Genomic DNA, 14,125 nt, shown 5'->3' on the forward strand with positions numbered 1-14,125 from the left:
GAGATTCACTTGCAGAAGCTCGTCCTCTTCTGACATGGACATATTTGTTGTGAAATGGACCTATTTGCTTTACTTTCTAACATTTACAGATGGAGAATATACATGTGAAATGTAAGTTGAGCACTGAGGAAAGCACCACATCTCAAACGCATTAAACAGCGCAAGTATATCTGTCAGTCAGCAACAGTGTCTGTCAGAGCATTTGACCGGGCGGCAAGCTGCCTTAAACTTGTTAACTATATCAAAGTGATTTTGACCCAATTAATATAAGCTTGTGTCATGTTTAGGACAAATTGTACTACGTAGCCTAGCTACTTTCACTGCAGCAGCTCACACTGCAAACTCCGCTATTTTTCAGATGTGCTCATATCAAACTACTGTATCGATATAAACGGTATTGCCTCATTCCATATCGTTTCAAAAAATATAACGATACATCGTACAAACTCGATATATCGCCCAGCCCTATTCCTGGGTTGCCCTTATAATGTTAGTATGTTTTTTAGATCAAAAATAGTCATAATTTAGAAATAAAAGGTATTTTTCCTAGCCTGATTTTAGCCTCTGCTTAGAATGGTCTGTTTGAAGGGGCGTGTCTGCTGTGGGATTCAATGTAACCGCCCACTGCTGTGATTGGCTGACATGCTTGCATATGAAATAGCTACATATTACATGTGAAACTCTCTTGAATACGTTTTACTACAGCTATTATACATTTTTACTATTACAGATATCGAGATTACTGATTCGTGAGAAGTTTTTGAAGTATTTAGATTCTCATCACATAAAATGTTGCTGAGATGAGCATTTAGCAGCAGATGACAGTCTGTCGATCGCGAGAATGAAGATCTTATCATTGTAATGCAGTTTCTGCACTCTCTGCTTTCACCAATGCAGACACAATGATGTACATACAGTAGGACCTTCGTTGTGCAGTGTAACGCAGTTTCTGTTCTCTCTAAAGTCTGGAACTCGTCCTCTCTCATCGAGGACTTGATCCCAATCTGGACTTTGGTCTGAAACTCGGCGTAACGTTATGCTCAACCTCACAGCCCTGAGAAATATTATAGATCTTTGAAAGCAGAGTTAGACAGGAGTCAAAGGGCTAACCAGCCTAACCTTTTAGTACTGTTCTGCAGTCGGGGTGATGGATTAGGGAGATCGTGCAGTCATCATCAGCTATCCCTTGGAAGTTATGAAGAAAAGAAAAACGTTCATTTTGTTTTTATCTGTGATTTAATAAAAAATAACGTGATCAGATCACATTTGATGAATGTTTTTTCGATTTAGTTTAGCGATGTGAGGATTACACAGTCTAAAACACATGGCAAAAAAGCATAGACCAGACTAGAACCGGAAGTTGACAACTGGAGTCGTTGTCATGGCAGCGCCCATTGTTTAGAGCAGTATAAGGTGGATGGAAGGATCATAAAAATGCTGGTACAGATCGTACCAGTTCGGCCAAATTCGGCTCGTAGTCGTCCATCTTCGGATGCAGCGCGCAAAGTTACAAAAAGTACCGTGCACACCGCCAGGCGCAATGGGGTCTTGCGGACCCTACGCGCACGACCGCCCACACCGCAATGACGCCATTTTTGCCGCGCGCTCTTGCGGATGCGTCGAGTATAAACAAGGCTTTAGAGTGCAGAGAGGAATTGGCTTTGACTACAGTCCTGGTTTTGCGTCCGTGCCGTTAGGAGCTCAACATCTGTCTGGCATGCATGATGGCTCTACACTAGATTAGAGGATATTTTAACTAATTTGTGGTAAAACTAGTCGATCACTAGTGGCTCAACTGGTAGATTTATAGATAAACTTATCTTTCAGATATTTTGCCGACTGGCTTGACACTTTAGCGTGAGAAATCGGGGGTGTGGCGTGAAAGCGTGAGAATTGACTTAATTGCGTGAGTCTCATGCTCAATGCGTGAGAGTTGGCAGCCCTGAATTAAATACATATCCCCATGAACTATTATGGTACTTTTGCCATGTGTGTCACAGGTTCTGGGTTCTTCTAATCCCTACTAATAGTATAGTTTATTTTCCTCATCAAAACTGATTGTTTATTAGTGGCTGTATTTCAAGCAGGGACATGTTTTTTGTGCATTGGGTTTTGTGATTTCACCGTAATGAGTCTCTCAGTCCCCGCAACGGATTGAGCGTGCGTTCGTTTGAAGACAGTGCACTTCACAACCGAACACTGAATCCACTGAAACTGATCGCAGCGGCAACGAGCGCTTTGGTCACTTCATTTCAAAAACAACACATTTCAGATCGCCTCTTATTTAACAAACGAACTAAATGAATGCTCTACTAGAGTTACCTGGAGATGTTTTATTTGTTTGTAATGGTACATCCGTGCTGCGAGATGTTTCAATATCACACCCGCAAATTACGCCTATGCTCGTGTCTGACTCCTCGCTCAGTCTGCGGTTTCCTCTTTCTCTGTTCCTCGGACAATGCTTTCCTAGCTTTCTGACAGCCATGAAGATAGTGTGACAAACTCCATCCCTCTCGACCTTGTTCCTGCATATGTGCAGTGTTGCCGTCAAGGAATATGTTACATCGCGAGAGCTGATATCACGCGATGCTTCCTGATGCTGAGGCCGGTGGCTCGCCGCACCGAAGCCGCAAGTGAGGTTTTTCCGCTCACAGGCACCAGGGGGGGTCGAGACGCCCACCATTCAACCTGAAAGAAGTCATATAACCAATTCAATAACTCTGAAGCTGTTAAATTAAGCTAAAATAACTGCATAGTGTCCCTTTAAGTGTATTTAGTGTACTTCTGTGTGCTAAATTGGAACCACTTGAAGTATGCTTTAAGTATCCCTGTGTCGGGACTAATTATTTGATTGATTGGTGATATTAAAGTGTACTTTAATTTCTGTTACAAGTACATTATAAATTCATTACGAGTGTCTTCAAAGCATTCATATATCATAAGTGTATTATATTTGAGTAAAAAGTAAATGCTCAGTAATGCCTTTGGCTTATTTTTCAAACACTAAAAATTGCACACTTTGTCTTCAATAACAAATACACATTAATAAACCAATATTACTTGGCTATACTTTGCATAATATACTATTGTATACTAAAATGTAATTTGAAAGATTCACTTTCAATGCATTGTTACAATGATCATTTCCAGCACACAGTTAAAAAAAAAAATATATATATATATATATATATATAAAATATGTAATTTTTTTTTTTTTTTTTGCAAAATATACTAATGTACAATTATTGTGTGGTATTAAAAGTAATAGCACATTTTGTTTTAGTAAATGTACTTTTGAAAAAGGGAATATATTTCAAATACAATATTTTTTTTTTTTTTTTTCAATTCCCTATTTTAAGGAGGCCCTTCCAACCAAAGCACTGAATGACAGCGGCTGTTTGCTTGGAGACTCTGATCTGTTTGACGCCCAGTTAGAGGAAGACTCTGAAGAGGAAGAGGAAGAGTCTCTTGATGCCATCCGGTCTGCCATGAAAAAGAAAGCCAAGCACAAAGTAAGCACAGAATTCAGGTTTCCGTGTTAAAAACGTCTACGCAAATCTGAATTGCTTAGTAATGGCTGCTTTTTTGTTATTACTTGTCTATAGCCTCGTATGTGTGAGTTCAGTGGCGATGAGGAGCAAGAGAACAAGCCTCAGCGAAAGGTTGGAGTGCTAAATGTCATACGGTCTTGTTGATTTTGTTCATTGTAGGGGTGTAACGAGACCCTCATGTGACGAGCCGATACTACACTCACTAGACAATAGTACTGCGATACCCCAAGACATATGGTAAAAGGTTAACAAAAATGTACTGTTGATTAAAATGCTTAATTTGGTTTTACATTGTGTGTGTAAATGAATAGACTTGGTGCTGAAAACTCAAAACACAGGACAATAGAGACACCAGAATAAACGTATTCATGATTCTGAAGCTGAAAATACAGAATTATACAGACGAATATGCTTGATCTGTCGCTGACTAGATATATTTAAAATAATGTAGGCCCCTTTTTACTGGTAACAAGACTTTTGGCATAATCAGGACCCACAAATATCCCCCATTGCATTATTATACATTATATATAGTAGTTTAATATAGTACTGACACTAAAACTTTTATTTTGGGTGAACTGTCACTATCCACAGTGTATTTGTTGTCACTATCCACAATACATATTGTTTCATTTTGGTGTTCCAATACATTGTGACTAGGGCTGTCAGTTAAACGCATTATTAACGGCATTTACGCAAACCCATTTTAACGGTGTTAATTTTTTTATCGCACGATTAATGGTCTTTTTGTCCAAGCAAACTTTGTAGGTTCTTTTTTTCACATGCTTATGCAACAGGATGCGGCGCTGCGCTCTGAAACCCATTCATTGCTTCGTCAACATCAAAACATAAGCTGATCTAGCTTAGACCGGAAACAAAACAACATGCACGCTGCACACACTCGTTTGGGCCTGCGAGCCGCCAAATAGTAAGTTAACGTTACGTTTTGAGTGGATGGCAAGCGCGAGACGGCAAAATAGATGCCAATAATTCTGAACGGAAATTTTACTTTTAAAAGTACTGTTGCCAAATTCCATCGATAAGACCAAAGTGATCTGTGTGTTTTGTTGTTGTGAACTGAGCTATCATCATCACAGCACGTCCAGTCTGAAATACCACTTGATGATGGCCACACACACACACACAGCTTTTGCGGCTTCTCCGCCCCCTCGTCAATATCAGGACCTCGTCAGTATTTCCTTCACCCTTTTATTGATGGACAGTGTTACATTGTGTGAGAGATTATTTGCTCCAAGTGAGAATGTTAGTGTGAAATCACAGTATATGCCAACGTTGTTTACAAAAAAAAAAAACATTTGCACAAAGCAAGCCGATCCACATTTCCATGTTGATAAGCAATTCCTTGTTAAATTGAGAAAAAAATAATGGGACAAAAAGATATCAAGAGACATTTTGAACAGATTAAAATGTGCGATTAACTATGAAATTAATGCAATTAATCGCGATTACATATTTGAATCGTTTGACAGCACTAATTGTGACACGATATATTAGATAATATATTAGATCAGCCCTTAGATAATTGTGTTTTTACTGAACAAATTGTGTTTTCAGGAGAGGAAAGCGGCGAGAGCCAGCAAGGAGGCACTCAAGCAGCTTCACAGTGAGAGTCAGAGACTGGTCCGAGGTCAGTCTAAAAGACACAATTACATGCAAAGCCTGGACATGGTTTCCACAAAAATATGAAGCATAATGTTTTCAATCAAAATCGTCATATTAGATTGCTTTCTGAAGGATCATGTGAGACTGAAGACTGGAGTAATGATGCTGAAAATTCAGCTTTACAGGAATAAATTACACTTTGCTATATTGAAAACAGCTTTTTTAATTTGTAATAATAATTCACAATTTTTACAGTAGTTTTGATCAAATATATGCAGCCTTGGTGAGCAAAAAAATATTTCATACTTATAAATGGAGGTGTAGATGGGGGGGGAAATATCATTATCTAATAATAAAGTTAATTCCTTACTTTTATTTCTATTTATATTTGCAGAGTCCATGCTGAATCTGCCATATCACATGCCAGAACCCAAAAGTATTGACCAGTTCTTCAAGAGAAGACCTCGCCCTGAGGGTCCTGCCATGGCTCTGCTCAAGTATGAGATTAAAGTCTTATCAGTTCTGTCACTAATGAACTCATTTATCTCATGTAGGCATTCATACGCTTGTGTCGCCTTCGGTTCACTTTTGGCTTGCTTAGTTTTCACTTAAAGGGATACTCCACTTTTTTTGGAAATAGGCTCATTTTACAACTCCCCCAGAGTTAAACTTCTTCTCATGTGTCGTTCACAGTATAATGTTCTTTCCTTGCCATTAACGCGTGGATAACACACGTTTCCCACGTCTCCTTCCATTAATAATAATGTGTAGTACGGTTCTGATGTATATAAACCTACCTACGTTCGTTGCCATGATTTTTTTTGATGACTGATCACTAGAGGAAAAAAAATGACGTTTTAGTCGCACAACATCAGTTAATGGAAACATTGCCGTCATTTCGAAATAGTTTTTATCAATATTTAGAAAAAATCGCAAAGGTTTTATGCAAATCTGTATAAATAAAGGAGACATGACTTGATGTAATGGTAGAAATAATCAGTATAATTTCTTTCTCACCCATCCTCAAGGTCTGCCAAGTACCAGGCTTGTATTTTAGAGACTAACGCACATCTACCCCCAGAACAAACCACAAAACCTCAGCAGGACTTAAACCCTCCAACAGAGTCGTCTCTGGATAACCATTCGTCCACAGCATCTGTGTCTCTGGAAGACATGAACTCCAGTCCTGCTAATGATGGAACAGCACAGGCCTCCAGCGAAGCACGAGGCGATCATGAAATACACACTGATGAACTCAACCCTGTGCGTCACGAGAAAGACGCTGACATTGAGCCAGAAGGCGAGGGAGTTAAACATTCAGACGAGGACCGAGAAAAGCAACCGGCTCAGACACCTTCTCATGTTCTCAGACCTCGAAGGGATAAACTAGCCAGACTCCGAGAGCTAGGCCTGGACCCGCCCCCGGTGGCGAAGCTGTGTGCAGACGAGGGGGCTTTCGTGCAGCTGGAGCCGCCACAGGAAAACACAGGTTAGATTTTGGATATGAAAATTGTGCTTTACTTAAGGTACTTGAATTTGTAAGTCTTGGAATCCCCTTCTGGGTATCCGCGGGGTCTTGAAAAGTATTAAAGGTGCCCTATACTGTGAAATTGAATTTATGTTGGCATAGTTAAATAACAAGAGTTCAGTACATGGACATGGCATACAGTGAGTCTCAAACATCATTGTTTTCTCCTTCTTACTTAAATCTCGTTTTTGAAAAACACCCCTGAAAAACAGGCGAATCTCCACATAATACCGACTATGACGTAAAAGTCGGGATCATTAATATGTATGACCCAAAATATTTGCATAATGCCAGCCCATGTTCAGTGACAGACGAGACGGAGCTGCGCAGTCCAAGCATGGCAGTTGATCAGTGTTCGGATCTACACACGAATACAAAAGTATATTTTAGTTCCTTCGTCCGAGCCTCTGAAGAAACAATGGATTCATTTTATTTTCTCTGGAAATTTTAAACCGTTTCACCGACGACTTGTTTCCTCAACTTGCCAAGTGCTAGCTTCAGGTCGAGCTGATGTGTTGTTGTTCAAGTTCAGACAGGTAATCTTTCACTTTAAAATCGTATCAGTAAGTCTGGCCAGTGATTTAAAAATCAACTTCACATCGTTTATTTTAGTAGGATGAAAAAAAATCTTATTTAAATTGTGAATTATATACAGAAAGAAAGCGATCAAAGAACAATCACAGCGCGAGTTTATCTGGACACTTGCCAAACTCGTTATGAATTCAATGACGCACGTTACTCTGCACAACTAAGCTCTAACGTTAACTGTATTTACATCATCGTGTCTGCTGCATTAGAGAGTAACGTTAGAGAGACTGCATTGCAATGATAAGATCTTCATTCTCACGATCGACACACTCACTGTCCTTTGCTTGCTCAATCACAGCAACACTTTATGTGATGGGAATAGATCTAAATACTTCAAAAACATCTCACGATTCGTTAATCTCGATAGCTGTAATAGTAAACCTATAATAGCTGTAGTAAAATTATTCGAGAGAGTTTCACATGTCATACATAGCTATTTCATATGCAAGCAGCCAATCACAGCAGAGGCCGGTTACACACAGCAGACATGCCCCTTCAAACAGAGTGTTCAAAGCAGAGGCTAAAATCAGGCTAGGAAAAATACCTTTTATTTCTAAATTTTGATTATTTTTGATCTAAAAAACATACTAACATAACGGCAACCCAGGAAACATTATAAAATAATTAAAAAAAAACAGTATAGGGCACCTTTAAAAGGTGATAAACCAATTTTGGGAAAATTAAGACCCTTAAAGTATTAAAAAATCTTATCACGACTTTATAAAGTCTTAAATTTTGAAAGTATTTTTTCTAGGGATGTAATGATTCACTCGCAACCGGTTGAAAATCGAAAAAAAAAGTGTGACTATTCAAGTCGGTTGAAATGTTAAACGAATCGCGATACAGGTTTTAAACGGCAGGAGCGTTTACTGAATAGCCTACTGTGAAGTTGTGAACCTCGCTGTACAGGCACAATAGCAGCAAGCACACACTGGCGCCGCGCGAACCTAGCGAGTGTTTTCACTTCATTCGGAAGGAACTTGAGAAAGGAACTTACATAACTGAAAACGCTTGGTTTGCTCCGCTCGCGCCGTGCCAGTGTGTGCCATAGACTGTGTGCACGCGCTGTCAAACACATGGCGACGGCCAGCGTAGATGTTGACTCATTCAAATCGGTGCTGTGGCGCCATTTTGACTCTTTGTAGACTAATAATAATCACCACCGTGAGAAGCAGATGACCTCTGTTTTCACGTAAAAGTCATTAATGCGACAAGTATGAGAGCTACGGAGATCACAAGGTGCGTCAGTGTTTCCATGGCAACCATGTGTCGTATTTATTTTACTCTCTTTCTCTCAATGTGTACATGGATTTATTTAGTTTTTAAATAATTTGTAATCATTTTTTATCACTCTTTCTAGTTTAATGATACTAATTATCTCCTGTCAATGTGGTACACATTTTACAGCCTTTTGCTTAGTGTGCTAAGGTACCAGTGTCCTGCCTCTTGACCAGACAGAAACACTGAGTTGAAACAACCTTTAAGGGAATTTTGTTTTTCAATGTAGTTCTATTATTTGACAAATGTATTTCAAAATGAAAAATAAATGTGCAACATTTTGTTTAAGAAATAATAAAAGAGACACTTTTTCATTTATAATTTGTCTTAAATCTCATTTGTAAAAAAAAAAAAAATCGTGAGAAATTCATATCATATAACCGATATCGTGAATCGTATCGCATCGTAAGTTGAGTAAATTAGCTGTCCAACAGTTTGAGTCCCAAAAACATCTTAAAAGTGTGTAAATTTAGTCATTTTTGTTAAAAAACAAACCGGTACATAAACTAGGATATTGTGGGTGTGTTCGTAAATTGCCTCTGAGAGCACCAGAGCGGGCAGATGGGCGGAAGTTGAAAAGCACAATGTACGCTCAGGCGTTCCCAGTGCCTATTACAACGCACCAAAATGTTTTAAGAGAAGGTTGGTGAACGCATGAACAGAATGGGGAAGTTTTTTAAAGGGTTAGTTCACGCAAAAATGAAAATTCTGTCAGTATTTACTCACCCTCATGATGTTCCAAACCTCTATGTGTTTATTTGTTCTGCTGAACACAAAGGAAGATATTTGGAAGAATGTTTTAATCAAACAGATAGATCTGTTTGATTAAAACATTTTTCCAAATATCTTCCTTTGTGTTCAGCAGAACAAATAAACACATAGGGCCATCCTTAAAAATATTTTGGTTTGCAGTAACAGCAATTTTTTTTTTTTAAAGGGTCGGTAGGTAGGTCTATATTTTTTTTTTTCCCAAGATTTAGTGTAAAAAAAAAGGTACAATTTTGGAGACGGTGATCGTGAATTTAAAAAAAAAATGCATATTGTGACGTCACTGACTGGGTCTTCAAACTGTGCATCCACCGCTAGGTGTTAATGCAAAATACGACCAGTTACATTTTAGGCTAGTCACAAAATGTATAAAATATCTATTTGTTATGCATATATACATGAGATAAGCAAAAACAAGTACAAACACATGGTCAAACAAAGAATACAATTAAACAAAGATACAAATTAGCCTATATACACAGTGCTTTAATTTCAGGAAGGTCTAAAATTAGCTACTTTTCAGTTAAGTCTGTCGCTCTCTCTGAAAAGAAATTTAATTTAGCTAGTAATCAAATGTAAAATGACACTGCATAGTTTATCATAGTTAGATTAATGCTTATTAAAGTTTAAGTTATTCATTCAAGAGCTGTGAGTGATTTGTATCTGCCTTTTGTTGTTTGATTCGCATTGGCTCAATCGTCACGTTTATTAGACTACTGCCCCTTTAAGACCGAATGCAGAACTCTACTGTAATAGATGAACGATGCACCATCATTTTCTCCCAACTTACGTCCAATTAAGACATAAACTGTGTTTAAATGAATCTCAGAGCAGGTCATTTTATATTTTATGTATATTTGATGGTTTAGATGCGCAGATGAAGCCCAAAATGAGGCGATAGCCTACTTTTCTTGTCTCGTTTTAGTGCATTTCGGAGCGCGCGTCGTGAACAACGTCTCTTGCGCAGACTTTTGTGCTTTTAATAGCTCTTTTAATGATTGAACGCGTCCGCAGTTTAGCAACAGTACAGACTGCATTTTACAAAAATCACCGATCGTGCTGATTTTGACGGTACGTTTGGGTTTTAGGAAGAAATGACAGCGCAACGCTGTGAAGGGAAGGAAGTTGCGCTAGACAGAATGCGTCTGTAATGGGTTCATCTCAAATATCTTCTTTTTATAATCTTTGAAAGCGGAAATCTAAAATACAATTAGAATAATATCCCAGATCTAAAGTGTTCCACGTTTTGTCCTCATTGTCACTCATTAAGCAGGGCTGTCGTGCTGTGCGCGCTGTGGCTCCGGGTGAGAGATCTTCTGGACTGCGAATAGCAAAATTGCATCACAGACAAATTGTTTAATGTTTTTATTATATATAGAAATGGTTGATATTCAGCCCTGTTGCCCTTTTAATACCGGGTACCAAGCGGGAACACTGAAACGAGCGAACGTACAAGCCATATAGTGACACGCGTAACGTAAAACCAATGGTGTAAACATAATCTGATGACTATGACGCCACGAGTTTTTATTTAAGAAAGAACGTAGCCTACGTTTGTTGTAGGCTATGTAGACACAAGCAACTTTCACAATACTAACTAAAATATAATTAATATTATTTTATTGAATTTGAATTAGTCGTTTGAAGAGTAAAAAAAAAAAATCTGTCGGTCTAAACGCAGGTTACAACCGGCAAGTCGGTCGGACTAAAAGGAAAAAAAAATAAAAATTGGGTCGGCCCTAAATTGACAGGGTCGGTCGGGTTACGGCAAACAAGAATATTTTTAAGGGTGGCCTAGAGGTTTGGAACAACATGAGGGTGAGTAAATACTGACAGAATTTTCATTTTTGGGTGAGCTAACCCTTTAATAAACTTTGCTTTGATTTACTATCCCAGCCTATTTGATTTTTTTTGTATCAGAGTGGTCTATAGTCTTTATCACAATCAAAAACTGTTAAGTTAAAAGTATCACTGATGTAAATGGTTACAGCTTGAAGTGGCGGTGAGGTATTAAAAAATATTGAGATGGTCTTGAAAAAGTCTTGAAAAGGTATTAAAATTAACTTCAAGATTCCTGCATATACCCTGCCCTTGAAAACAGTCATATTTATTTAAAGGTACTTGAATTATTTAAAGATAATATACTTTTTTTTATTTTTTATTTTATTGAATAAATAAAATTCAAATTAAATTGATTTGTGTGTGTGTGTGTGTGTGTGTGTGTGTGTGTGTGTGTGTGTGTGTGTGTGTGTGTGTGTGAGACAGCTCTGAAAGCACTACAGGAACGCTTCATGAAGCACGTCCAGCCTGCTCCTCGGCCTAAATGTGAGCGCACTTTGCAGCTGAAAGTTGTGCGGAAAGACAGCGCCCCCTCAGGACAGGAGGAACTGCTCTCTGAGTCGATCACGATCACTGTCAACGAGGGGGAGGACAAGCCTGCTAAAGTCAAACCAGGTACAGGCACATAATTTTACTCGCATTTGCCACTAAAAATAGGTGTGTGTGAACTGAACTGTGTTTTGGGTTAAAAAGTAGGTCCATACCTTTTTTAATAAAGTCAGTTTTGTCAAATATAAATATCTAATTAAAGAGTCTTCATTTTGTCTTAAATTTGAGTCTGTAAAACATGAATATGGCTTAACCTTCAGAGACCGACGGCATCGTCGACGACACCACACGGCACCTCCGATAAATATTTATATTATTCGATGATAGATTTATTGATTTTCTTACCGTTTTTTCCAGCAGAAAGCAAACGAGATAGCCATCATGGGGGTGTCTTTCTAGCCTTTACAGAAGGTTTTCTATCCAGCCTGGAACTTGTGCATCCTTTTGGAGTTTTTCAGCAATAAATCCAAACGCTTAAAGGGATACTCCACTTTTTTTGGAAATAGGCTCATTTTACCACTCCCCCAGATTTAAACAGTTGAGTTTTACCGTTTTCAAATCCATTCAGATGATTTTCTGATATTTAGAAGAATATCAGTAACCAGACAGTTTCTGTTCTCCTTGACTTCCATAGTAGGAAAAAAATATACTATGGAAGTCAATGAGACCAGAAACTGTCTGGTTACTGATATTCTTCTAAATATCAAAAAATCGGCTGAATACATTTGAAAACGGTGAAACCCAACTGTTTAAAGAGCCCCTATCATAGCATTTGAAATGTTCCTATTTTTGTTTTAGGAGTTCCCAAAACAGTTTAACATGCATGCAAGCATAAAAACGAATCGGTTGCCTAACGTAACCTCGGTTCTCTCTAGATGAGGGAACGAGTATTGTGTAAGCTAGCTTACGCTATGTGAAAGATTCATATTTGCTGAGAAGTTGAAGCCAGGGAGGTTCAGAGGGAAATGCACGAGCCTATGGGAGAGCGGCGCTGAACCCGCGCCTAATGAGCGGCAGGCGCTCGCTCATTACGTCAGAGCCCGCCGAAAGGGGCGTGGCTATAGTGTATAAAAAGGCTCTCCCAAGGCTGTACGTTGATTTCTTTCAGCGTGAAGCTAAACGCTAGTGGCGCAAGCACGGCCGGGAACGCAATACTCGTTCCCTAATCTAGAGAGAACCGAGGTTACGTTAGGTAACCGATTCGTTCTCTTACGAGAGGTTCTCTCGTATTGCGTAAGCTAGCTTACGCTACGGGAACACCTGGTCAACACCGTGCGCGCTATGGAACCACTAAGCATCCCAGGGGTGAAAAACCGGGGGAATACTTAAGATGGACTGAGAAAAAAATAATGCGGCTAGCATAACGACCGTTATAGTCTAATGCATACGCCCATAAGGCGGCCGGCATAGCGGGCCGTTATCGTATAATGCATAAGCACATAGGGGAACACAAGGGGCGAACCGGTTGTGATAGAACTCCCAATAGTGCAGCTTCTTATAGGAGAGCTGTATCGTACTAGACCGCCAGTAATTTCGCCTGTAAGGCGGGGACTTCCAAGTTATAAAATCTGACAAAAGTGGACGGGGAGGCCCATCCCGCGGCCACACAAATGTCGTAAATGGAAATTCCACAGGACCATGCCCACGATGAGGCCATGCCTCTAGTGGAATGAGCCCTGATGCCCAGCACAGGGTCGGCGCTATGGTGGGGAATTCGAGGGCCGTGCCCCCCCCCTAGCACTCATTGATGCCCCTCCTACCACAGTTTCTAATACAATGCTAAATCATAAATACCAAATGTCCAGCAATCTATTTGAATAGTACATTGTGTTTAATTTGTTATCTAATTGGATCTAATATGTGTTGGTGCCAAGAATTTTCACATGAAGAAATATATCTATCCAATTCGACTTTTCATCGTAAGTGCTGTTGGACCAGCGGCAGAACTTTAGACTGGCGTGCAAGAGATTCTGGGTTCGAATCCACACTCGTGTAGCTATTTTTTTTCCCCTATCATTATAACCGATTATGTTTATCAGTGGTTGTCAAGCAGGGACATGTTTGAGTGCATTCTACTTTGTGATTTCACCGGTACGAATAGAGATTTCGCCGCAACAGATCAAGCACGCGTCCGTGTGAAGATGTTTATTGTGGCAGCGCGAGCCACAAGAGCACACTTTATCAGCACCACAGATCGCGTCAACGAGCACTTTGAGCACTTGATTTAAAAAACAACACATTTCAGCGTGCTATATCGCCTCTTATTTAACAAATGAATGCTCTGCTAGGTAACCGGAAATTTATTTCTATTGGTTACATCTGTGCCGCGAGATGTATAAAAGTGCTGGGACAAAAAGTGGTGGGGAAATTCACAAATAATAATTATAAATAATAATTATAA

The 14,125-nt window shown here is 39.3% G+C and overlaps 1 protein-coding gene across 4 annotated transcripts in view; it reads left to right on the forward strand.

Moving 5' to 3' along the window:
• clspn (claspin) overlaps nt 1–14,125 on the forward strand; it is a 47,856-nt gene that overhangs the window by 2,977 nt on the left and 30,754 nt on the right. For all 4 annotated transcript variants that reach the window (XM_089122898.1, XM_089122895.1, XM_089122896.1 and 1 more), the window contains exons 4-9: nt 3,360–3,512; nt 3,606–3,662; nt 5,127–5,199; nt 5,569–5,671; nt 6,203–6,663; nt 11,602–11,790. In XM_089122898.1, coding sequence (XP_088979024.1) covers nt 3,360–3,512; nt 3,606–3,662; nt 5,127–5,199; nt 5,569–5,671; nt 6,203–6,663; nt 11,602–11,790 — 1,036 coding nt within the window. The remainder of the gene's footprint in view (nt 1–3,359; nt 3,513–3,605; nt 3,663–5,126; nt 5,200–5,568; nt 5,672–6,202; nt 6,664–11,601; nt 11,791–14,125) is intronic.

This window comes from Pimephales promelas, chromosome 18, assembly GCF_988280905.1.
Source record: "Pimephales promelas chromosome 18, fPimPro1.hap1.1, whole genome shotgun sequence".
In the NCBI taxonomy this organism is placed as follows: Eukaryota; Metazoa; Chordata; class Actinopteri; order Cypriniformes; family Leuciscidae; genus Pimephales; species Pimephales promelas.